Here is a 24,471-nt window from a genome sequence, read left to right on the forward strand (position 1 = left end):
ATAAGGGAGATAAGACAAATGTAACCACCCTTTGTGCAAGTTACTGCAAGCATAATATTTAAGCATGAGCTTCCCGGTAGCAAAAGTAAGAAAAGGAAGTGTGATGAAGAGAAAGTGTCCTTCTTTTGAGAAAGAGAAGTTCTTTTCAAGTACTAAATTTTAAAAATGGTTTGTCACACACAACACTGAATGTAAGGGATGATACAATGAACCACATTTTTATAACCATCACAGATGCATCATATTTATGACCCTTGATTGGACTGTGCCCCTCCCCCTCACAGAATAACTCTAATTTGCTTTGCAAAACCATAGTCATCTTGCCTGATAGATACATAGGCTCCAAAACTTAAGATAAGGACAACTTGGTAATATACTGCCAGAAGCTCACATATGTTCAGTCAACATTTATTAGAGGTCCATCCCCAGCCTGGCTGTAAATTCAGGCCGTAGATTAGGTTTGGAACAGACTGAATTCCCATCAATTAAAGCTAATATGTTTATTTCATTACTAAAACTGCAGGATTTCTAATTGATTTGATATTTAAAATCTCATTCTTTAGGAGTTCTTTGGAATTTATCCTCATGTGATGCCGTAAAGATGACAATCATCCGAGATGCTCTCTCAACCCTGACAAACACTGTGATCGTTCCACATTCTGGATGGAATAACTCTTCTTTTGATGACGATCATAAAATTAAATTTCAGACTTCACTCGTTCTGCGTAATACGACAGGTTGCCTGAGGTAAATTTTTATTTCTTCTTTACGATTAAGTCTGTGATTAAATAATATGTGTCATAGCTAAGTTGATTTCAGGAAGATTTAATATTTCATTTTTATTAATATCTCTCTAAGTTTCCAAGTTTTTTTTAAAATTTAGACCACTGGGCTTTGTTATCCTATGAAGGAAACATTGTGAGCACAGAGCAGTGGCTTGAGAGACAGTATCTTATAAATGACTCTTCTATAGATCAGTCAAAAAAGCCCTTTCAGGCCGAAATTACTGTCAAAATTCCAGTGTTTTCCACTTGAACAGCATTTTTCTCGTTATCACATTCTGATTGCTAATGTGTTGGCAGCCTGGTTTTTGTTTAAATTCAAAATGTGGAAGTACAAACTTCAAGTTATAAAATAAGTCATGGGGATGTAACGTACAGCAAGGTGACTGTAGTCACTAATATTGTGTTGTAAAGTTGAAAGAGGCTAAGAAAGTAAATCTTAAAAGTGCTCATCACAAGAAAAAAACACTTGGTAACTTTGTATGGTGACAGACGGTAACTAGACTTATTGTGGTGATCATTTCACAATATATACAAATGTCAAATTATTGTTTTATACACCTGAAACTAGCATAATGTCTGTTAATTAGACTTCAGTCTTTTTAAATGTAATGGTTAAAACTTTTTTGCTTTTAAAAGGGTGCAAAAAGGTGTGGTTTAAGCAATCATTGGGTTTGAGTTTTATAAATAATGAAAATGAGCCCAAATACTCTTTTCAGTCATTATCTTTATCATTTAAAATCCATAAAGCCTCCTTTGACTGTACACGGTACTGCTCACTATTTGCCATTAACTCTCATCAGCTCAATTTCCACCCAGTTTCCCAGGCTTACTGGGAACTTGAAACAGAAACCTTGGGGCAGAGTGGCCTGGTGACAACAAGAGTGGGCTCTGGCTTCAGACAGACTGACTTCCTGTCCCGTCCTGAGCCTCAGTTTCCTCATCTTTACAACAGGGGTAATAATAACATCTCAGAGTTGTGAAGACTCAGCTTGTATAAAACGCTTCGTGTAGTGTCTAACACACAGTGAGCGCTATTTACCATTTAAGCTAAGATGTCTGAGCATCTCTACACCAGAGCTCGAGAGAGAGGGGGAGGGAGGGGCCTGGGCTTCTGCTCTGAAGCCTTCCGCTATTGTGATGGGTAACTGGGACAGGGGAGCGGGCGACAAGAGTCAGGCTCCTAGAAGACAGGCCAGTTCCCTGACTCAGATTCCTGCATCACAGAGCGGGTCACATGGCCTCTACTGCTGATCTGTGGGGCAGCGTCTCATCTCCCTGTACCTGGCTCGGGGGAGGCCGTGAGCCCTCAGCTAGCCTGCCAGGCTTCAGGGGAGGCCCAGGGACAGGACGCATGCTCAGGCTCCCCCAGTGGTTCAGGGCTGTTAACAGTTGGTGAATGCCTTCTGTGTAAATTCGGTGATGGACAAAACAGAGTACATCGCGGCTCGGATAGAACCAAGTTCTATTGATGAAGACAGGTAAATAAATAAACAAGAAAATAACAACAGATGCCATTTAAAAAATAGGGTGATGTAAGAGTTACTAGTTGGTTACTTTGATGGTCAGGCGCGGTGGTCTCTCATAGGAGGTGAAGTTTAAGTCTACTCGGAAATACCACGAGGGGCTGCTCGTGAGGGTGGGGGAGGGGGAGGGGAGGAGGACACACTCGAGACAAAGGGAACAGGGAGTGTAAAGGCTCTGGGGCAGGAAGGGGCTTGAGGCTGGAGCTTAATGGGCAAGGTGCAGAGTGAAACCAGTTACGTCGGATTTTTTTAGATCAGAGCAAGGAGTGCACTATGTGCCAAGTGTCATGGGGAACCATCAGAGGGTCTACTCACAAGAGTAGGGATGGATTCTGGCTGTGATGGGGGCAGCAGTGGGGGCAGGAAGGCAGATGAGGAGGGTGACAAAGGCCAGGCACCAGAGAGAGGTTGGCAGAGCGGAGTGTGTTGTGGAGGGAGAGGCTGACGAGGTTTGCTCGTGGACTGAATATGAGGGGCGAGGAAAAGGGAGGAAGTAAGGACAGCGCCTAGATCTTTGGCTGGATCAGCTGGGAGCACAGAAGTGCTGCTGATGAGGTCAGGCAGAGGGGCGGAGGAAGGGTGGAGAGAGGAGCCCTGAGGGTTTTGGCTGGCCCACTCTGAGATGCCTAATTAGCTATCCATGTGGGTAAATGTAACGTCTGGACAAGCGAGTCTGGAGTTCTAGAGAGGGGTTGGGCTAAAGATAAAAACTGGGGAGTCACGGGTCCATAGGTTTTATTAAATCCAAGGAGCCGAAGGAGGCCGCCCAGGAGAGCACAAAGATAAAGATAAGAAGCGACCAAAGTAGCCCTGGGCACTCCAGAGGGACCCGCAGGCAGAAGAGGCTGAGAAGGGAAGACAGCAAGATGAGAGGAAAACCAGAGGGATACCGGATCCCCGTTAGAGGAACAGAAGAGGTTAGCTGTTGAGAGCTACTGAGAGGTAACCCTGGATAAGAACAGTAGAGGGACTTTAGATATGCAATGCTCATAATTAATTTATATTTTCTACTTTTATTTTCTCTTAAACCACTGTAGCAGGAAGCCTCTAAGATGGACGCAAAAACTCTTGCCTGCTAGTGTTACGCCCACGTGTATTCCCCTTTCATTGAGTGAAATCCTTCAAATAAAGAGTAATTCTGAAGTTATAGATGCCACTTCTGAGATTATGTTACAAAGAGGCTGGCCTGTGTCTTGCTCACTCTCTCTCTTGTTGCCTCATTCTGAGCGAAAACTAGCTGCCATGTTGTGAGCTTTCCCAGGTAGAAACCCCCATGGCAGGAACTGACGTCTGGCAAACAGTGAGAAGGTGAGGACTGCCATAGTCACGTGAATGGACTTGAAAGTGGATGCTCTGAGGACTGGGAACAGCCACTTGTGTGAACTTGGAAGTAGATCCTTCCAAAGTTGAGCCTTCAGATAATTATAACCCCAGATAACAGCTTGATTATAGCCTTATGGGAGACTCCAACCCAGAGGCACCCAGCTAAGAAGCACCTGAATGCTGGACCCAGAGAAACGATATTACAACAAGTATTTATTTTTTGAGCTGTTAAATATTGGGGTAATTTGTTATACAGTAACATATAACTAATATAATCATGAATTAAAGAATGTATTCTAATATCTCAAATAAGTGGGGCAGATGAATTTATATGATTTCTAATTTTATTTAATTTTAGTTAGGGAATATATTTTGTGTAATATTGATTGAAGATTCTTTTACGTTCTAGTAGCTGGTCAGTATTGATATAGGATTGATAATATTTAATATGGAATTGAAGATAATAAGTGTTTTCTCTTTGTATGGGACAGATATGCAGCTTATTTTTTTGTTTATTCCCATGGTTGATATTCAGCTGATTCAGACTTTGTACTTCAAACTGATTGTTAAAGTCTAACATCTCTTCTACTTTGTTGACACCTTCACATGATTCATCAGTGCCTTTGTTACTTTGGCTATTAAATATTTTTTAGTAACAAACAAAAAGAACAGTAGAGGGATCATGGGTGATAGTATCTCTGGCCTCAGAAAAACAAAGGTGAAAAGAAAAGTCATTCCCGATCCCCCTTACCTAGTCTAAGTTTTGCAAAATCTCAGAGTTAGCCTAGAACCCTTGTTAATGGCACAAAGAATAGAGCCTTATAATTTGGTATCGATTCACGAAGTTGAACTGATAGCACAAATTTCCATATGGCTGAGACCTAAAACAATTTTCAGGGTTTTTAATAATTAAAAAGATGAGAAAAATTGTGGCATGAGCAAGTGTTCCTATTTAACTTGAAATGTTTATACAAGAAATATGTTTCCTCTGTTTGTTCAGGAAGCATTTATGACCACCTACTACATGCAAAACATTTTAATAGGTGCAGGGACTGCAAAGACCTTACGACCTAACAAGGGGGTAAAGGATGTCTAAAAACAGCCACCGTGCGTGGCTAGCAAACATCCTTTTACGTGGTGGGCACTTCCTAACTGCTTCATGTGTAGCAGCCCATCTCTTCCTTACAGCAACCTTACGAGGCAGTTACTGTTATTCCCCCTTTCTTACGTATGAGGAAACTGAAGATAAGCCCCAAAATAATTATTTTAGGAGGTTAGAAGGTGGCCTGTCACAAGAGAGATACAAAGTTCAAGCGCCCCTGCTCCCTTCTATTTGTGTGGCTAATGGGGGGCTGGCTGTTATTGTGAGCTCCCTCGGGATTAAAATGCAGGCTCCAAATGCCTCTTCGGACCAGATCTACGTGCTGCCGTGTCACCCGTTCTCAGATCATTAAGGTAAGGCTCCGCAGCTAACGAGCTCCCCCGTGTCTCTGCCTGTCTAGGAATCTCAGCTCCGCGGGGGAGGAAGCGCGGAAGCAGATGCGATCCTGTGAGGGGCTGGTGGACTCTCTGTTGTACGTGATCCATACGTGTGTGAGCACATCCGACTACGACAGCAAGGTCAGTGCCCGCCTGGCCGAGAACGCCGCGGTGGCAGAGGACAGCAGCTGCCGACCGCCGCTGTCCGCGTGCCATTGACTCTCTCTGGAATTCTTGACCCTCTCCTCCTTGTTAGGCTGTGCTCCAGATTCAAGGGAGACTGTCTCAAAGTAAATAAATAAAGGGAGACTGTCTCTAAAAATTACAAGTTAACAGGGACATGAGAACCTAAGAAAATAGCCTTAGAACCATGAAAACTGAGTGACTCCATGTGGCGAAGGATCTGCCAGGGTCCAGACCTTCTCTGTGGTTTCTCCTGAGCTCATCGTCAAGGTGATTGCCCCGCTGCTCTTTCCTCCAGTTCCGTATCCCCTGCCGCTACAGTCAAATCCATCTGGATCTAAGTATCTACTGAATAAAAGTTCCTGGTCCAGGCACTGGAATCCCCCCAACCCCTCTGCCCTTCTTGCCTCGGTACCAACTCTGGATGCCCCTTTCTACATGCGGGTTGCAGTCTTTCACCCACTCCCTCTGTTGCCAGCATGTCCCCCTTATCCTCCCCTCCTATTTCCTCCATCCCGGCCCTCTCACAAGGAATTCTGCTTATCATTTTTCAGCTGTGATGCCATCCAGGGTCTGCCCCAGCATCAGGGGCCGGGGAAGGTGGGGAGAAACAGGAAGCAGGGACTAAAAGTGTCAGGAGTCCGAAGGCAGGCCGGGCACTTGTTGTTCAGGATGGGCTGGACGAAGAGGGGCCACAAACAGGCCTGGGGTCGTAAACAGGGGTCTAAGAGGGAAAAGAAGAATGAGTGGTAGGATTGGGAGGGAGCTAGAGGAGAAACTCAGAGGGACAGCCAAGTTTTTATTTGAGCTTCAACTGAACCAAAAGATCTGCGGATGAAATTGAGAGGAATAAGCAAGTTAGAAGGAGAGCTCGCTAAGCAAAACTGAACTTGGTTTTAGACACACTTAGTTGAAGCGAGTTGGCCTCCCAATTAGAGGTGTGATACAGACTTTGAGGAACAGAAGACCATGTGCAGAAGGCAAAACGTCAGCAGAGATCGTGGAACTTTCCACAGAGGGAGGGGGGAGGTGGGAGATGGAAGGAGACGACAGAGATGGCACTTGCGGGGTGGGGCTGTGCCCGAGGTGGAGGCTGGTAGCACCCGCTGTCACGATGAGGATTCCCAGTGGTGAGAAGGGGGGTGGCGTTCTGGTAACTTGGGCGCATCTCTGCCACTGCGGCAGCCCTGAAGCAGAACCCTGGGCATTTCCTTCTCCGGAGTCTCGCACATTTCACCCAGCAGGCAGTCAGATCGTCAGCTGCACTGCGGATGGCTCTGCACTCTGTCATTGGGTGTCCTGCCAACAGTCTGGAATCACCGTTCTGACCTTAGACTGTTGCACTTCCCATAAAGTGAAAAGCAGTTCTTTCATGTTCTACATTTCTTTACTATCACTGGTGCTCAGTGCAGAAACACTTTGCACTAATGTGCCACGGTGGTTTTAATCCTACACTGTGTTGGGTTTCAGACTGTGGAGAACTGCGTGTGCACGCTGAGGAACCTGTCGTATCGGCTGGAGCTGGAGGTGCCCCAGGCCCGGCCGCTGGGGCTGAACGAATTGGATGACCTACTCGGAAAAGAGTCTCCCAGCAAAGACTCGGAGCCAAGCTGCTGGGGGAAGAAGAAGAAGAAGAAAAAGAGAACACCACAAGAGGATCAAGTTAGCATTTTACTTGACATGAAACTCTAAAGTTTCGTTTCCTCTGGGAGTGAGAAATCACATATTTGGCAAGAAAAAATTTTTTTCTCATGATGCAGTTTTTCTGCTTAGCTCTAGCTGAGTCTAGCAGAAAGGAACGTTTTCAGGTGTTGGATACTGTGTTCACATGTTTGCTTCCACTAATGCGTGCTCTTTGTCTTTCAGTGGGATGGAGTTGGTCCTATCCCAGGACTGTCGAAGTCCCCCAAAGGGGTTGAGATGCTGTGGCATCCGTCAGTGGTAAAACCATATCTGACTCTTCTAGCAGAAAGTTCCAACCCGGCCACCTTGGAAGGCTCTGCTGGATCTCTCCAGAACCTCTCTGCTGGAAACTGGAAGGTAGGATGTCTTCTATTTGTGCACACTTCTTGCAGTCGGATCAGCAATGATTATGGAAAGGGACACGGTTGTTTATAGAGTTTGGTAAAGGGGGGGAGGAAAACAGCAGGGAGACAGCAGTCGGCTCTGGGGATCCAAGGATGAATATGACGTAGCCCTTCCCTAGGAGAAGCTGAAGGCTGGCGAGAAAAACAGACACATGGAGACAGTACAGTGTAGACCCCATGGGATACGGGTGCAGCGGGGTCTTGGAAGAGGATATCTAACCCAGCCTGGCAGGTGAGGGAAAGGCAAGGAAAGAGGGGAGCCAGAACGTAGGGAAGGGGTCCTGGAAGGGTGGTGCTGCCCAAATGGAACCTTTAAGAATGAGCAGAATTAAGCCAGCAGAGTCGCGGCCGGGGTGTAGAGGGAACCATCCAGATAAAGGGACAACAGGGGAAGGGCCTCACAGTGAGGATGCCGTGGGTGGAGGCTACAGGCCGGTTGCCGGGACGTGGTGGGTGGGACGAGGAGTGCCCCCGTGGAGCTGGGCCTCGTGACCAGGCCTGACGGCCAAGCTTCAGGAGCTGGGACCCGACCTTCAGACCACAGGGGCCACTGAAAGGGTTTAAGCAGACCAACGACACAGACAGGCTGATGTGGACACTGTTGGATCCCGTCTGCAGCAGCGCAGAAGGCGAATTTGAAGTAGAGGACAGTCGAGGCTGGGATTCAGTAGGGGAGTCTGGCGAGAGATGCCGAGGGCCTGAATTAGAGGTGAGGCTGGGCCGCCATTCCTCTCTCAGACACTTATGGAACATACATATGGCAAAGTTTCCACCTGCACTAATACGTGTGTGACTTCTTTAGGAAAACTGAAGGTGATTTCTACTGTTACCACTATAAGCAAGTTCTCAAAACTTTTTAAATGACATCTAAGAACTTCCCAGACAATCCTTATTTGAAACATTTCAACCTCTAGAAATTTCCTAACAAGTATATTTTAGTAGAGTTACTATAATGCTTGTTTTTGACTACTTCCTCCATCACCCCCTCCCCAAATGAAAATTGGCCATCGTTTTTTCCATGAGAGTGAAAAGCATTGCTAGGCCTAGGTAAGGTTTGTTTCATGAGGCCAGCTGCTATAATGAATATATACAGATAATTACGGCCTAGTGCTAAGACACCGTGGCTGTGTTGTTATTGTTCTTGATATGTGTGTAACTGAGTCACTTTGCTGTACAGCAGAGGTTGGCACAGCACTGGAAATCAACTATAGATCAATAAAAGTGAATAAATAAATAAATTTTAAAAAAATTAAAAGTGCTAATAGCTTAGCATCTAAGTGCTGGCTCTGGAGCCAGACTCCTTGGCTTTGAATCCTCCCCCACCCCCTTACTAGCTGGGGGCCTCAGATCTCTCTGTCCTCAGTTTCATCATCTGTAAAATGGAAATAATACCTACTTCATTTGGTGGTTTTAAGGATTAAATGAGATAATAAATGTGGAGGACCTAGGAGAGGGCCTAGCACATAAGTATCAAAAATATTTATGTTGGTGACTCAGTGTTCACCTCCAGCTTCTTATGACCTGAGAATCATTTGATGATAATAAGAAAAAAGACAATAATTAAAGTAGATACGATTTGAGTTGTAGAATTTTATTTTCTGGGATCTTTAGTGAATAAACGTTAAATGGCAAGGTCATTTAAAATATAAACATTATATGGAAGTGATTTCAAAAGTGTCTAAAATAGTAAATCAAAGTATTGGCCCTCATTAAGAAAACAAGATAATCATGGCCACAGATGTGATCAAGTCAGAAGCTATCTGGGATGGCTGTAGTGCTCTGGAAGGGAGGCGCCCAGGGCTGGGCTGAGCCAGTCGGTCTCCACGCGAGACAGGTGTTGGTTCTGTCCTTGCAGGTTTGAGAGAGAGAAGTTGCCAAAGCTGCCCAAGTCCTTTACCTGATAGCAAGTCATGTATTCTATTTCCCTTGCAGATATCATTTGATTTGGAAAATAGGAGTATTGATTTCATCCGAAGAAAGCTAATAGGATCTTTGAAATGCATCTTTTCCTTTTATTTGTGTTATTAGAATAATCTATTCTGTTGGTATTAAGGAAACTGAGTAGTCAGTCACATATTTTCATGTTCAAAATAATACAAAGGGCTGGCAGATCTGTGTCCTCGTGTCTTGACCACAGCAGGAAAGTATTAGATGTTTTATGAGCAACATTTTTCAATTATCCTAAATTTTGAAAGACAATTTGCATTGGTAAAAATGTCAGTGAAAACTCAAAACAAGATTAAAGACCCATTTTCAGATGTTACTTTTTTTGTTTATTTGTTTCCTTGATGACTTAGTGTTCATTCCCAGTTCATACGGTGCCCAAACTGACTCACCGTACAGACTTGCCTCTTAATCACAAAAGAAGTTCTTGACTGTGGATTTAAAAAAAATAGCAGCAGCAGCTAACTAATCTTGAATGGCAAAGCATTTTGCACACAAATATACTTACTTTTTCACCAGTGTGTATGAATTACAATGCTCAGTGTTCCTGGAGGATTCCTTTTCTTCTGAGGCAAGGGATTTTTTTCCAAGCAATTTCCTTGAAAGGTTACTAAACTGTAAATATTGTTGCAGAGGATACAGGGGAGAAATGACTTGATGGAAACAGGTTCTCCTTTAATGTGCACTGACCAGTTACCCTCTCTGCCATTCCTATTTATAGCCTCTGGACCTGGCCTGGGGCCAACTGCAGAGAAGACACGCCATCCGTCCTTAATCATGTTTATGTAGCTGAAGTAGAAAGTAATCACTGCCTTCTCTTTTCTACCCAAAAATATCTGCCAGATGGTGGCTTGAGGTTTTCAGGCTTTGGGATTTCTTTTTTAAATCAGTCATCCTAGCTTATCTTTCTCCCAGACTGGTTTTCTCTTGACTGGCATCACAGATTTAATCTCCAGTTGGAAAGAAAACATTTAATCTATTAGTTTATCTTTCGGAAACATCTTTTTTTTAGGCAACAGTAACATCTGAGAGTTGAACTCTGTTTTATATTACTTATTACCTTGTTTTATTTCCTAGTTTGCAGCGTACATCCGAGCAGCCGTCCGCAAAGAAAAAGGGCTCCCCATCCTTGTAGAACTTCTGAGAATGGATAATGATAGAGTTGTTTCTTCTGTGGCGACTGCCTTGAGGAATATGGCCCTAGATGTTCGCAACAAGGAGCTCATAGGTATGTTCTGGTGACCAGGTGAGCTATAAAGAGAGAAACAACAACGTTTATAAAACTCTTCTTTTGATTTATAAAAATATGACATTTAACATGATTAGCAACTCAGTCCTAGTCCCTGGTGTCTTGGCATATTTGGTACCCGTGTGTCTGTCCTTTCTGACCACTCCTTTTCAGCAAGAGGCAGGCTCATTAATTAAACACTGGATCATGAAGGTAAATTTTCAGAAGAGCTAGCAATTTCAGTCATACATTATAAAACTGCTTGGTAGATTTGGTGTATCTATTTCCCCAGAGAGTCATTTCTTGAAGAACAAAAAAGGTTTAATTCTCCCTTTTCTGATTTTTGAGACATATCTGCTAATTCTCCAATACTACCGTGTTCTAAATTAAAAAAAAGAAATCACATGAGTGTTTTCTAGCTTTTCCCTCTCACATCTGTGTAAATGCTCACCTTAAAACAGAGGCACTGTTCCAAGGCCTGACCCCAGGGCAGGGTCAGGATGAGGATAAGGCAAGTGAGGCACATAGGGTGCAAAATTTTAGGAGGCATTCACCCTTGGGTCCATCCAGATGTCGGGTTGGCGCTTGCATGAACTTGAGAATGAGTGCCTCTTCAAAGCTGTGCACCCACGGCAGCTTTAGCTTGCTTGCCTCCAGGGCACGGCCACATCCCAAGCAGAGCGTGGGGAGAAGAAGAGATCAGAGACCCTCCAGTGGACCTCAGGTTAAGCCCTGGATGTGCTGCTCACTGGCTGTGTAACCTGGAGTGTCCTGTATGCAGCCCATGTGGGCTCCATTCCTTCATCTAAATTGAAAACTCTTCCTTGGTTCCCATCTCTGAAGGGGAGCTGCCCGTGCCTGCTCTCCTCACCGTGGGCTTGCTGTCAAAATGCTCCTTGTAAACCTCCCAGCTCCACGCCAGTCCTACAGCTGATGACAGGTCAGGGGAGAAGGAGGGAAAATTTGACAAGATCTTATGTGGATTAGTGAATATATATTGAACTCATATTAAAATACACCTGCCATGATAGAGCAAGACAAAGATGGAGAGAGAAAAGGAGCAAGGACAGCAATGTTTACCTCAGAGAGTGGCTGTGAGGAGTCACCATGGCCCCTCACACAGTGCCTGGTAGACATGCTATTTTAACTTATTGCCTGGATTAACCTGCTCTTAAAACACTGTTTCTTTGGGCCAAATTGTACCCCCCGGAGAGGAAAGGAGCCTCTTCCATGCCCTGTTCATAGTCTGGCTCATGCCTGATTCCAATAGATGTGTTATAGCTCCAAATCCCACATTTCCCTGAGAGAAATCCTTTAGGTCCCTAAAGATTTTTTTTTTTTTTAATTTATTTTTGGCTGTGTTGGGTCTTCGTTTCTGTGTGAGGGCTTTCTCTAGTTGCGGCAGGCGGGGGCCACTCTTCATCGCGGTGCGCGGGCCTCTCACTGTCACGGCCTCTCTTGTTGCGGAGCACAGGCTCCAGACGCGCAGGCTCAGTAGTTGTGGCTCACAGGCCCAGTTGCTCCGCGGCATGTGGGATCTTCCCAGACCAGGGCTCGAACCCGTGTCCCCTGCATTGGCAGGCAGATTCTCAACCACTGCGCCACCAGGGAAGCCCCCTAAAGATATTTTTTAAGTTATTTCTGTTACATCTATATTATTTGAATTTCTTATAAGAGGCCCGTATAGTTTGGGAGTTCTTAATGCTAAAAAACAGTGTTGGCCACACACACCTTGTGGCCTATCACTCCACAGATGGGAGGAGAGAGATGGGAGAGCAGAGGGTGCACAGCCAGCTCCGTGAGTGCGAAGACCTTGGGGAAGAACGAATGTATATTCAGGGGACTGGCCTTCTCTCGGGGCATCCCTGTGTTTTCTGTGAATGTCCTCACCCCCTTTTAAACGTTCACGCGTGTTTTCTCTCTCCACTGATGAGCATTATTTTACCCAGCTGGAGTACTCTTGAGCTGTTTCAGGAGTCACTTTTTCTTGTTTCCCCATGAGGATCCCTTCCTTCTTGTGTGGTCTGAGCCCCTCCCATATTCAGTATTTGACTCTGATTTACCCAGCACTTCTGTTCCTAAGACCCATGCCCTTCTCTGACCTCTTCACTCTCTCCTCACATCCATCACCAGCACTAGCCATGGACTTTCTCTCCAGAGCTGTTTTTCACGAGGAAACAAAGTTTTGTCAGTTCACAAAAGTTGCTGCATACTCAGCTGAGTCTGACCAAGCCAGCTGTCTGGGCTGCAGGCTCTGAAGGAACCGCTAGGGTCACTCACAGACTGAGTGACTGACCTTCTCCCAAGCCTCCAGAGTGCAATTTTAAAATTGTGCCGTAGCAAAGTGACGAATTACATGTCGTGGACCTTTTGGTCATTCGTGAGTATTCAGAATCACCAGTGCTAACTTATCATCTGTTCTTAAAAACCACATTTATCTTCTGGCTTTTACAGTGTCATCACTGCTTTTCCACTCTTCCTAACAATGTTCTCTGTGAGTATGCCCGAGTCTTCCCTTTGACGTGCTGTAAATTATGCAACATGTACTCAGGCCCTGTCTTCTCCTGCTAACCATTGTATATAAATAGGTCTTCAATAAAAACCCCATTTAGCATCCACTCAGTTATTAGCATAGGGAGAAAAGCTAAGAAAATATTTACTTGAGCTTTAGTCAATTTCTTTTGTCTGCAGTGCAGTTATTCCAGTTTGTCAGTCAGTAATTGAAATGGAAAAAGCTTGAGATAATCTCTTTTTGGAGAAGAGTAAGGGAAATTGAGGATCTGTACGGAAATGCCTCAGTAGCGAAGGGACACCCCAGCCTTGTCCTATCGGGAACTTTATTATTGCATTACTCCTGGGATGTAACATACCCATAATCTTCATACCAGAATTATACTTCTATCTTCTTTAAAAGAAATGAGCATGTTATTACTGATGTCAGACCAACTGATATAAACCCTCAACTTGATAAAAATGTGGAATGAATTGGGAGATTGGGATTGACATATATATACCAATATGTATAAAATAGATAACTAATAAGAACCTGCTGTATAAAAAAATAAGATAAAATTCAAAAATTTTGGGAAAAAAAATGTGTAACTGTACCCAGTTCACATGTTGAGATCTAGAAAGATTTCATGAAAAGTATTGTTTGGCAGCCTTACTTGGTCCAGCTTAAAACCTATTCAAAGAAAAGTTTTTAAAAGCTTTAAGAGGAAGTTGTAATTCCTATATGATGCATAGGAATTGAATGGAGAATAAAATTTACTATCATAATTCCTTTATTCTTGCTGTTAATGAAAATAGTGGAACTAAAGCAACTTGATTGTTATACCCAGTTTTATACCCTGATTTTACATTTTCTTTCAGCAATTTGCAGTAAGGTTTTATTAACCAATCATTTCCTCGAGAGGCACGGCCAGAGATGTTAACCTGCCCCTTACAGTTAAAATGTTTGTCATTTCCTTCTTTACCATGGATTTTTTTCTCTCCTGTTATTGTCTCTTTTGAGGTTTTGTTTTCAAGAGACTGCACAGTCACAACCTTTCAATGACAACAATAACAAAAACCGGGTCCCTTCCAAAAGTGGAATGAGCTCTCTTTTGCCTCGGGCAGGTAAATACGCCATGCGAGACCTGGTCAACCGGCTCCCGGGTGGCGCCAGCCCCAGCGTGCTGTCGGACGAGACCGTGGCAGCCATCTGCTGCGCCCTGCATGAGGTCACCAGCAAGAACATGGAGAACGCCAAGGCCCTGGCTGACTCGGGGGGCATAGAAAAGCTGGTGAACATAACCAAGGGCAGAGGAGACAGGCAAGTCTGCTGCAAGGAGGCGCCAGCGCCAGGCCCTCATTCCTTGTGACAAGGGCCTCGGTTGAGGATACATTGCTTATTGGGAAGGATTTATTTCTGCACTTCTCACGTGCCAGTAAGCTAAGCAGTTTCCAGCAGTTAAAACCTGTTTTGCTGGGAGAGGTATCTGTGGTCATGTGGCCCCTTTTCTGCTCTTTATTTTCTTGGAGCATCCCTCACCCCTACCGTCGCTCCTGTCCCTAAAGCCACATTTGGCCGTTCTGACTCCTGGAAGAATCAGACATTTCATGAGGAGGAAAACCTGGGGCCCCATCGCCCTTGGACCTCTGGCTCTGCTCCAGGCTCCAGGGCCTGTTCTGCGAGAACATCTTCTTAAATCCTCAGTTCTGGGATTATTTCCTCCCAGAAGGTCCTAAAATCACCACGTGCAGCAGAGCCAGAGCCTGCTGTATGGCCTCAGGATGTGCCCTGGGCTTGGATCATACCTCGCTTATGGGTGACACCCAAGTGATGAAGCAGCAGAAGTAGGAATTAGAGGATTGGTGGCAAAAATTGAAGGTTTCTTGTCACGGAGCTATAGCGGTGACTGTGAATTTGCCTTAGCATCAGATCAGAGACTCCTTCAAGGAAGCGGGAGGTGTAGAGCTGCTTGTCCCATTCTCGATACAACAGGACAGTCGCCTCCCCGATCAGTAGTAAAATGGCCCGCCCGTCTCCCCACTCTCCTCCTGCACGCGGCAGTGGCTTCCCCGGGGTTATTTACGACCCCCTCTGGCATCTGACGGCCCCCCGGAGCGGGCGCCTTGTCTTTTCATTCACTGCTGCATCCTCGGTATCTAGAACAAAGACTGGCCCATACTAGTAAACATTTACTAATTGGCTGAGTGTCAGTACTAGAATTCACACTATGTATACTTTTGAAGAATAATGTAGCAAATCATATTCTCACCCCGCAGAAACCACAGCTACCAACATTATTCATATTTCCTTTCAGTCCTTTTTTCTTAGGTATCTTTTTTTATCTCATTAGTAATAAGTGCACACATACTCATTTTTATTTCAAAGGAAACGAAACATTACAGATAAAGCTAAGGCCCTGTTCCACTAACTCCCCCTCCCGCTCCCTTCCCCTCTCCTGTAAGAGTAACCGAAATCACATTTAGTGCTCTTAAAATTTTGTGAGATAGCCTTTATCCGTGAAAGGCATAAGAACAGGCTGGAGAAATGCTGAACCAGTGCCAAAATCTTTGTATATTGAAAAAAAAAAAAAGTCTAATTTTTTTTTTTTTTCAAAACAAGAGATTCAGAAAACCTGGATCAAATCAAGTTGTCTTGTGAACATACACTTACTTTCCTTTTGATTCACTCACCAAGCATCTATCTCTTGCCCACCTGCCACGTGCTACAGCAGTGAGCAGTTCACACCTGCCCGCAGGTAGCTTACATTCCATGGGTGGAACAGACAAGGTACCAGTGGAATGAGCAGCGCCTGCGGATGGTGCTGAGTGAAGGGCAAATAATAAAATCGGGGACAGTGATAGGGCATGCCCGGGTGAGGAGGGGGTGTCACAATTTCAGACACACTGGTCAGGAAGGCCTCAGGGAGAGGGGAGGTAATAACTGACCTTATTTTCCAAATCAAACACTAGAGCACACAGACACAGCTGTTTACAAAGAGGTACAAATGACAAGAAAGCAGTGAACGTGTTTTATATGAAGGCCTAATGATGGGGGGGGGGTAACTTAAGTTAACTTGTGAGGGTCCTCAGACACTTGAGATGTGTGGTCATGGTCAGAAGTCGTGGGCTCCTCCCAACCACAGCTTCTGACCACAGAGCCAAGTGCCTGTGAGCCTCTCTTTGGTCCTTGCCACCTCTGGCCAGCCCTGAACTTGACTGACTCCCAGGTACACCTGATTCCTTGGTGGTGGTTTCTAGCAGCAGCCACCTTGCCCCCTGGCCCTTGGAGTGATGGCCTCTTGGCCATTGCTTTGCTGCCAGAGTCTCTTCAGGTGGAGCCGCCCACATTCATTAACATCCCCACTCTCTCCCCTAGATCATCTCTGAAAGTGGTGAAGGCAGCAGCCCAGGTCTTGAATACATTATGGCAATATCGGGACCTTCGGAGCATTTATAAAAAGGTAACTTACAAGAATAGCTCTGTCATAATTAGCATTCATCAGAGCTCACGGTCGTAATCATTTATTGTAATGAAATGTCATTATCCACTTTGAGAGGTTTCTTTTTCTCTTTTAACTCCACAGGATGGGTGGAATCAGAACCATTTTATTACACCTGTGTCAACATTAGAGCGAGACCGATTCAAATCACATCCTTCGTTGTCTACCACCAACCAACAGATGTCACCTGTCATTCAGTCAGGTCAGTGGGTAAACTCCCCTTCTTGGTGAGAGCATTTGTGTGACAGAACATTGTTTCCCATCCGGAGATTGAACGTACGCTGATTAAGCCTGTCACCTCCAAACACTGAGGAAAGGAGAGTTTGCTCTTCAGGCTGAAAGCCTTCTTTGGGAATTACATGCTATTGTATACAGCAGACCCACTCTCCTCCTTCCGCTTTAAAAGTTTATGTAAGTTTACACCAACTATGGCGCATAAAATTATCCCGGGGCCCTCAATAGCATCTGTTCCCCCTAAGATTCTGCTTCACTAGGTTTGCAGAGGGGCCCGGGAACCTACATTTAATAAGCTGGCCCGGTGATGCGGATACAGGAGAGTGGAGGAACACACTTTGAGAACCACTAGGTTGTGCCTGAAAATGGCTGCCCTTGCCTGCCTGCAGGCCATAAATCTGAAATCTCTTCAAAGTGATTTTTTCGTTTTCTTGGCGAAAACTCTTAGAGAGAATCCTTTAGACACGAGCTTTAGACCCACAGCCTGGGAGAGCCATGATCTCCACCTGTGCCTTACTCCTCACCAGTTAAAGCTTCATCCCCTGGCTGCATTCCAGACCCCCAGCATCCATGGCTAAGGGGAACAGGCCCTGCAGGTGGCTTTACAGGAATTCCCTTTGATTTGTAAGTTGGGAATCTTGACAACCACACTACCTACATATTGGTGGTGTTTAATTTGGTAGAAAGAATGTATTGAGGCTCAGACTAGGGTTGGGGGGGGGGTTGTTTTTTTTGTTTTGTTTTGTTTTTTTGCATGTAAGAACAGAATATTATTACCAAGTTGATTCAGTCCTGTAAATTTAATTCTTAACTAAATGAAACAGGAAAAGTAATAAATATCTTTTTTTATTTGGCTTTAAATCTCCCATTCTGACATATAAATATTACCTGTTGTATTCAGCTGTGCTCCTGCTGGCAGTCTTATTTCTCATGTGGACAAATGTGACCGAAAAGACTAATAGATGACTGGTGGTTCTTGTCACATAATTGGATGTCTCCACTTGTACCAGGAATTTTTAAAAATTATCTCTGCCTACTGCATATGGTATATATTTATGTCTTAGTTTTTAAATTATGAGTTGTTTTCTTCAAAGAGACCTCTGCTTGGTTTTTGACATGTCTTGCTGGGTTCCCAGGTGTAGCCTGAGGCTATCTTGCTTTATAAAAATGCTCAGGATTCTTTAGAGACTCAGGAAGAGGGGTGCCCGGGGAAGCAAGAGAGTTTGCTGTTTAACAAAAGGCATGTGTACAGGCAAAAGAATAATTTCAGACAAATCAGGACACAGTCACTAAGCAATGAACTTGTTTTGAGGACCTCTTAAATATACACACTGGACAGTGCTGAACGAGCCCCGTCCAAGTTCCTAGGTCCCTCTCTGGATTCCACTTGAAGGTAGGATCTGATTCACACTTGTTTCTCCATTTATTCTGAGGACTGATCATCCATCCCTCGGCACTAGCAAGGTATCTGCTTATGGGCACATCTCATATCTTGCTGATGTGATTATGGGAGGCGGGCGGCGATGGCCTCTGTCCTCCTACCTTGTAGAAAATAGGCAGGATGAGAAGCACATAGACGCTGCCCATGCATGCTCACGGTGTGTCAGTGAAGTGACTTTCTAGGGAAAATATTTTGATGTCAGTCTTCCTCTGAAAGCATCAATGCACACAAAACCACTGGTAGCAGGGTCTGGGGCCTGCCGCTTTGAAGTGGATCCAATGAATAAGTGACCACTCTTAATTACAAGATACTTCAGTGCAGGCAAGATGTTTTTTTTAATGAGAAAAAGAAGATGTTTTCCTTCTGTGCAAAAATGTCCCAACAGGACACCCATGGGTAGACATGTTATTATGAAATGTTTGGCTCCAGCTGGGATAAAAAAGCTGGGCCTCTGTGAGGCTGGGCTTCTCAGCACCATGAGCTTGATGAGCAGGGCTTACTGAGTTTATAAATTTCCCTGACAGCTGATTGCCATAAAAAGAATTATAAATTTTATGGGCTGGGCACTCTTATTCAAACACATTTAGAGATGCAGATATTTTTGAAATCATCAGAAATCAAAACATGCCATAAAACATCTACTTACTGAAGAGCTATACATAACGGATAATAGATGGGTGTGTTACAAGTGAGTGAACTGAGATCGTAAAGCAGCAAATGTAACTCTTGCATGACTGGGAAGTTACCATCACTCAGTTTCAAAGGCCCAGGCAGGTGGTTGAGACCCACTGTGGTCAGTGGGGAAACCGCATGATCCCTGCACCACGTGCGGTGGCTCTCTAGCAAGCTTGGGGGTTGACAGCGCTGATCATCACGGTGGCCGGCCTGCAGGTCACCTTCCAGACACCCAGGGCTGGCTGCCCTACAACTCACAGCACCTCTAAGAGCTGACTTGAGTGGCAGCCACGTGCACTTCTAATTACTGACCTTTGTTTTTCCAGAGAGGACTTGCTAGAGACACTGACAGTCTGATCTCTCTTTCTTCTCTCTCTCTCCCTCCTCCTCTTGCCTCTCCCTTCAGTCGGCAGTACCTCTTCCTCACCAGCACTGTTAGGAATCAGAGAGCCTCGCTCTGAATACGATAGGACCCAGCCACCTATGCAGTATTACAGTAGCCAAGGGGATGCCACACATAGAGGCCTGTACCCTGGTAAGACGCCAGTCGGGTGTGTGATAGAGTATCTCGAAAAGCCGCGTGTCCCCAGGCACTTGGCCGGTGGCCTGGGAGGTAACCTCTGCCTGTATTGAGATGGTCCCCCAGCAGCAAACCATGGTCCAGTCTCTCTATCTCCTGCTTCAGGGCCTTTTCCACTTGTTTTAAGTAAAACAAGTGAGGGTAGTGGTCTGGTGACCCGCAGATAAAATGAGCACTGTATCCAAACGAGAAAGCATTTCCGACTCCCCTGCAGCGCAGGCCCTTTGTCCTGCCCCCTCCCCACTCCCCTGTGTGTTCCAGAACCCTGAGCTCTGTGACACTTGGCAGGCCCACATCTCCTGGACTGACTCATAAATTCAAACCTGTGGATGGAGATTAATTCCATTTACATTTTTGTGGAAAAGAGTTTGAATGAATAACAAAATATATAACGGGATTCTCCTCAGAGTGATTATTTTTTAAGAATAACAAAAATGATGTTGCCCAGTATTAATATTTTTATGTCCTATTCAGAAAGCCCTGCATATAATTTACTTAAAGAAGGCCAACCTGAAGGGTTACCAAGGTTTCCTATTGTCTCCATTCTCAACCATGTTGCAAATTAGAACTACTCTAGAGGTTTCAAATAAGGCAGTGTGAGCTACCAAAAAAGGGGGGGGGGAACCTTCCTTTCTCAACAACAACAAAAAAAACTGTTTCTTAAAAAAAAAGAAATAAAAACTGGTGGCAATTTAACAACTGCTGGGGGAGCAGTCTCAGTTGTGCTGTTGTCTTTAAAATTGTGATTTCACAGGACTGTTTACTAATCAACTATTGTTACTATGGCAATTAATAGCTCAGAAAATTGCAGATGCTACATTTCAAACACCGAGCTCTTTGCAGAGGAAATGCACATACCAACTGAAGTGCATTGTTGCTTCAGGTTTGCGGCAGCCTGCTTTATTTTAAAGATCGCCTCCTTAGCATGCGCGCCCTTCTGTATCTTCTTTGCTTGCTTCAATAAACTAATTTGCCTCAAATATGTTTCATTTTCCTCATTAAAAAAAAATAAAAATCTTTGCTAGCCTTAACAGTACTAGAAGGGTAACCAGTGACATCATTGGGAGTCTACTATGGACTCATGAAGACAGCTATCTGATTACCAGGTTCTTTTGGTTTTGAAACATACTTAAATATGGTGGACAACAAGAATGTGCCCCCAGGTGGCCAGCCTGTTAGAGCACACCTGTGCCTGCTCCTTCCAGGACCTGGGATTTTGAATCAACGCTGTTCTGAGGGCATGGAGCTTGTTCCACTGTGTTTCCCTACCCCCCACCCCCATCTGACGCAGTGCTCTAGCTCAGAGCCCTGGAAAAGCCGTGTTCCTTGGCTCAGGGACCAAGTCTGCTCTTCAGAGCCAGCCAGGGAAATCTTCACAGGTGGGAAGAGCTCCCCGCCGTGCCCAGAGGTTGAGAAGGAACCCTTTTTGGAGGAGCTATGCATTGGCATTGCTTTTTGGTGAAACACACAGCCTCTTTTTGCCGTATTCATTAGCCCCTAAGACCCCTGGGTAAGCAGCAAGCAGGCTTGATCCAGGGCACCCAGGCTGCCGACTGGTCCGGGGCTGTGCTGGCACCGGGGAAGGCAGGGCCCGTCGGGGACACCACCAGCCCTAGAGCAGGGAGTCCACACAACCTAATGGACCAGAGTGATGAGCGCTAGTTTTAATTTCGTAAAATATTTTCTTACAGGCTCCAGCAAACCTTCACCAATTTACATCAGTTCCTATTCCTCACCAGCAAGAGAACAAAATAGACGGCTACAGGTGAATTTGCAATATCATTTTTACAGAAGGCCGATTAGCAGGGATCAACACAGTAAGGGGTCCGCGCCGGTTGACTTACCTGAGCTGGGCCCACCCGGCAGGGGCCCAGGAGCTTTCCCGGGGGATCTCTGCTCCTCGGAAGCTCATCCGTGGTTTAAGCAAATCGCTTCCACAATAGCCTTATGTCCTTGCATCTCCGAATTGGTGCCACCATGCCACTGATGGGAACCAGCTGAGAAGTCTTTAACTCCTGTTCTTTGCCCAATGATTTCTTTTTCCCTCTCTTTTTTTTTTTTTTTTCCTGTTAATCTCTAAAATCTCTTCCATCCTGTGGGTGGGGAAAGGTTGGTAAGCACACTTCATTCTCTCTTCTCATTGTTCTTTTTTGTACATACACCTCTTTCTCCATCTTCATGACTCCCTCCCATCCAAGCCTCCGTGGTTTGAAAACACCCGAGTCCACAGCCAGCTCTCTATTAGTTTCAGAGGTCAGAGTGGACCCAGCCCTGCAGGGGTGAATTCCACTCTCCACCACAATGGGGACTAGTGATTGGAACATTCAATCTCTGCGTTCATGAGGGGCCTGAAGTTCACTTTGGTCCTTCCTGATGCCATGTCCACGCGGGCCATCTGATCTATCCTCTTACCTTCCATTAACACATGAGCAACTGGGGGTTCCCCAAACAAGCCTGTATCCTGCTCTGCAGAAAAGGATGCTCTTAGACCTCCCTTCACATCATCTTTTCTCTGTAGATGGAAGAAGAAGAACCTCTCAAGTTACTCATAATCTTCTTTAGCCAGGAGAAATAGCCTCAGAATCGTAACTCTAATTAAAAAGCAAGTTTAGCTCTGAAATCCTTATAATATTAGAATGCATTTAGTTCCAGAACCTGGTGTTGATACCTATGTGATAAATATGTTACATCTTACTAAGAGGGGGATTTGGGCATGATCAGGGGGAAAGACAGACATTAGAACCATTACAGTTTTTCTCCAAACATATTTGAAGAAATTAACATGAGGTCAGAGATAAGACAACACAAAAGAAAATGAGGGCAGGGGTGGATACCCACCTGTGTTTCACCTTGCTTCCTTACAGATGGAATTATTATTAGCCCCAGCTTGGGGAAGTCTTTTCCTTTAGAATTGTATTTGCTCACATTATCTCTTCTAATTTTGCTACTCTCCTGCCCGGAGATTGCCTTATTCCTTTAGAAGCACAGCAGCGTTTCCAAAGTGTGACTCTTCACCAAACTACATATTTCTTTTTTTTTTTTTTTTTTTTTAAACATCTTTACATATTTCTTTTAAAACTGAGGGATGGACTCAATCTTCATCTCTGAGGTAAATGTTTTAAAAGATGGTTGTGCAATTACACAACAATCCAAAGCCCAAAACTCCAACCTTTAACTAAGTACATGGTGTGCTAATGGTTCCCCTGTGTCAAAGCAAAAATCAAGTCTATCCTTTCACTGGGCACGCCCAGGTCACAGGCTCCTCCACAGCAGAGCACGGAACTCGGCCTCTAGTAAGGAGGGAGGTATCTTGGGTTCTCCCAAGGCGCTGACTTCTAGAGGCCATAGAAAAGGACTTGAGCAAACTGCCGGCCCGCCTGTAAACACAGTGTAAAATCCTTACGGTCCACTAGTGAACATACAGTATGCACCAGAAACAACTTTCAACCATACATTCACAAACACTGAATCTTGCTTTAAAAATATGAAGCAGGAAGCCCACGTTAATTTTCCCTAAACATGTACTTCCAAAAATTGCCTTGATTTATTTGCTTTTTCATTTTGTCAACAGCATCAACAGCTGTATTATAGTCAAGATGACTCCAACAGAAAGAACTTTGATGCATACAGATTGTATTTGCAGTCTCCTCATAGCTATGAAGATCCTTATTTTGATGACCGAGTTCACTTTCCAGCTTCTTCTGATTATTCAACACAGTATGGACTGAAATCGACCACAAATTATGTAGACTTTTATTCCACTAAACGACCTTCTTACAGAGCAGAACAGTACCCAGGGTCCCCAGACTCGTGGGTGTAGCATCATGATGCTTGGGAGAGGAACTCTTTCTTTCTAACCTTGTTTGGATTGAGATGAGAAGTCCGTCTTGCTGATTTGCTGATGAAATGTGAAAGTGACATGGAAGGAATGAGTGAAGAGAATTTTTTTTTCTTTTTTGAGGAATTATCAGGGAAGTGAGGCAACCTTTGGGAGGGAGGACTTTCTAAGCTCTACTTAGGCATTAGATCTAATTACTTGTAGATTCTATAGTCTGGTGAAGGTGTGGGCGATGTGATGAGAGGTTTGAGAAATGGGTGAAATGAGATGGGGGATGTGTAGGTCAAATCAAATTAAAGATGATTTTTTTAATGTGAATAAGTTATGTTCTGATAGTTTGTACAGAAAAAAAATAATAATAATAAAATGGATGCCCTTCATGTTTTATTGCTATTACTAAATGTCAAGATTGTATGCTATTGTGTCTTGTAAATTTCTTTTGTTGGTGTAAATATGGAAATGCCACATTGGTTAAGTGCCATCATTTGTAACGCAGTGTGTCATTTGAAAAGAGATTTGAAGAAACTGACAGCTTAAAAAACAAACGGGAAACCCAAGGAATTGTTAGCAGTTAAAAACAAACTACAACATCCTTTGTTTGCAAAATGAATAGTGTACCTTTGAAGCACAAAGTCCAGTCTGGTATAGCAGCGCCATGCCCATTCCCTGCCTCTTTCATAGGACACTTCACTGCCATTTTCTATGCACATGAAAGAAAAATAAATGTGGAAATTTCATCCTTGGAAATTTGTTCCCTGTTCTTTTTTTTTTTTCTGTGTATGATACGGAAAAGCAGATTAATAAATGCGAATCTCATTGCATGTAAGAAACAGCTTAAATATATTGAACTATTTTGGACTTTTCCTAGTTCTGTACAGTTAATACACTTTGTGAGATGGATTATACCAAAGAATGAAGCTGTGAACTTTCCTCCTCTTAACCTATCTTAGTGTTTTTATTTCTTGGGTTCTGTTTTGAATTTAATGCCCATTACCGTTTTATCATGTTTTTTTTCCAGACTGCTGTATATTTAACACCAATTTTCACCGAAGAGAAATTACATCTGGCAGCCTGGCCCTAACTAAATTGACAGACTCCTTTTGGCATCATTTTAAGAACTGCATAACTACATAAGAACAGTGGTCGGGCATTTATTGG

General features: G+C 44.3%; 1 protein-coding gene across 14 annotated transcripts in view; it reads left to right on the top strand.

Annotated features, from left to right (window-relative positions):
- PKP4 (plakophilin 4) overlaps positions 1–24,243 on the top strand; it is a 246,075-nt gene extending 221,832 nt beyond the window's left edge. For 10 of the 14 annotated variants that reach the window (XM_036857417.1, XM_036857420.1, XM_036857418.1 and 7 more), the window contains 11 exons: positions 564–747; positions 5,134–5,251; positions 6,764–6,955; positions 7,160–7,333; positions 10,402–10,552; positions 14,171–14,366; positions 16,422–16,506; positions 16,630–16,747; positions 19,302–19,430; positions 21,167–21,240; positions 23,047–23,295. In XM_036857417.1, the coding sequence (XP_036713312.1) occupies positions 564–747; positions 5,134–5,251; positions 6,764–6,955; positions 7,160–7,333; positions 10,402–10,552; positions 14,171–14,366; positions 16,422–16,506; positions 16,630–16,747; positions 19,302–19,430; positions 21,167–21,240; positions 23,047–23,295 (1,670 nt within the window). Of the gene's footprint in view, positions 1–563; positions 748–5,133; positions 5,252–6,763; positions 6,956–7,159; positions 7,334–10,401; positions 10,553–14,170; positions 14,367–16,421; positions 16,507–16,629; positions 16,748–19,301; positions 19,431–21,166; positions 21,241–23,046 lie in introns of all 14 variants that reach the window. The other 4 variants (XM_036857416.1, XM_036857429.1, XM_036857422.1 and 1 more) reach the window with 4 other exon arrangements.
- Positions 24,244–24,471: the final 228 nt, after the last annotated feature.

Source organism: Balaenoptera musculus, chromosome 7, assembly GCF_009873245.2.
Source record: "Balaenoptera musculus isolate JJ_BM4_2016_0621 chromosome 7, mBalMus1.pri.v3, whole genome shotgun sequence".
Lineage (NCBI taxonomy): Eukaryota > Metazoa > Chordata > Mammalia > Artiodactyla > Balaenopteridae > Balaenoptera > Balaenoptera musculus.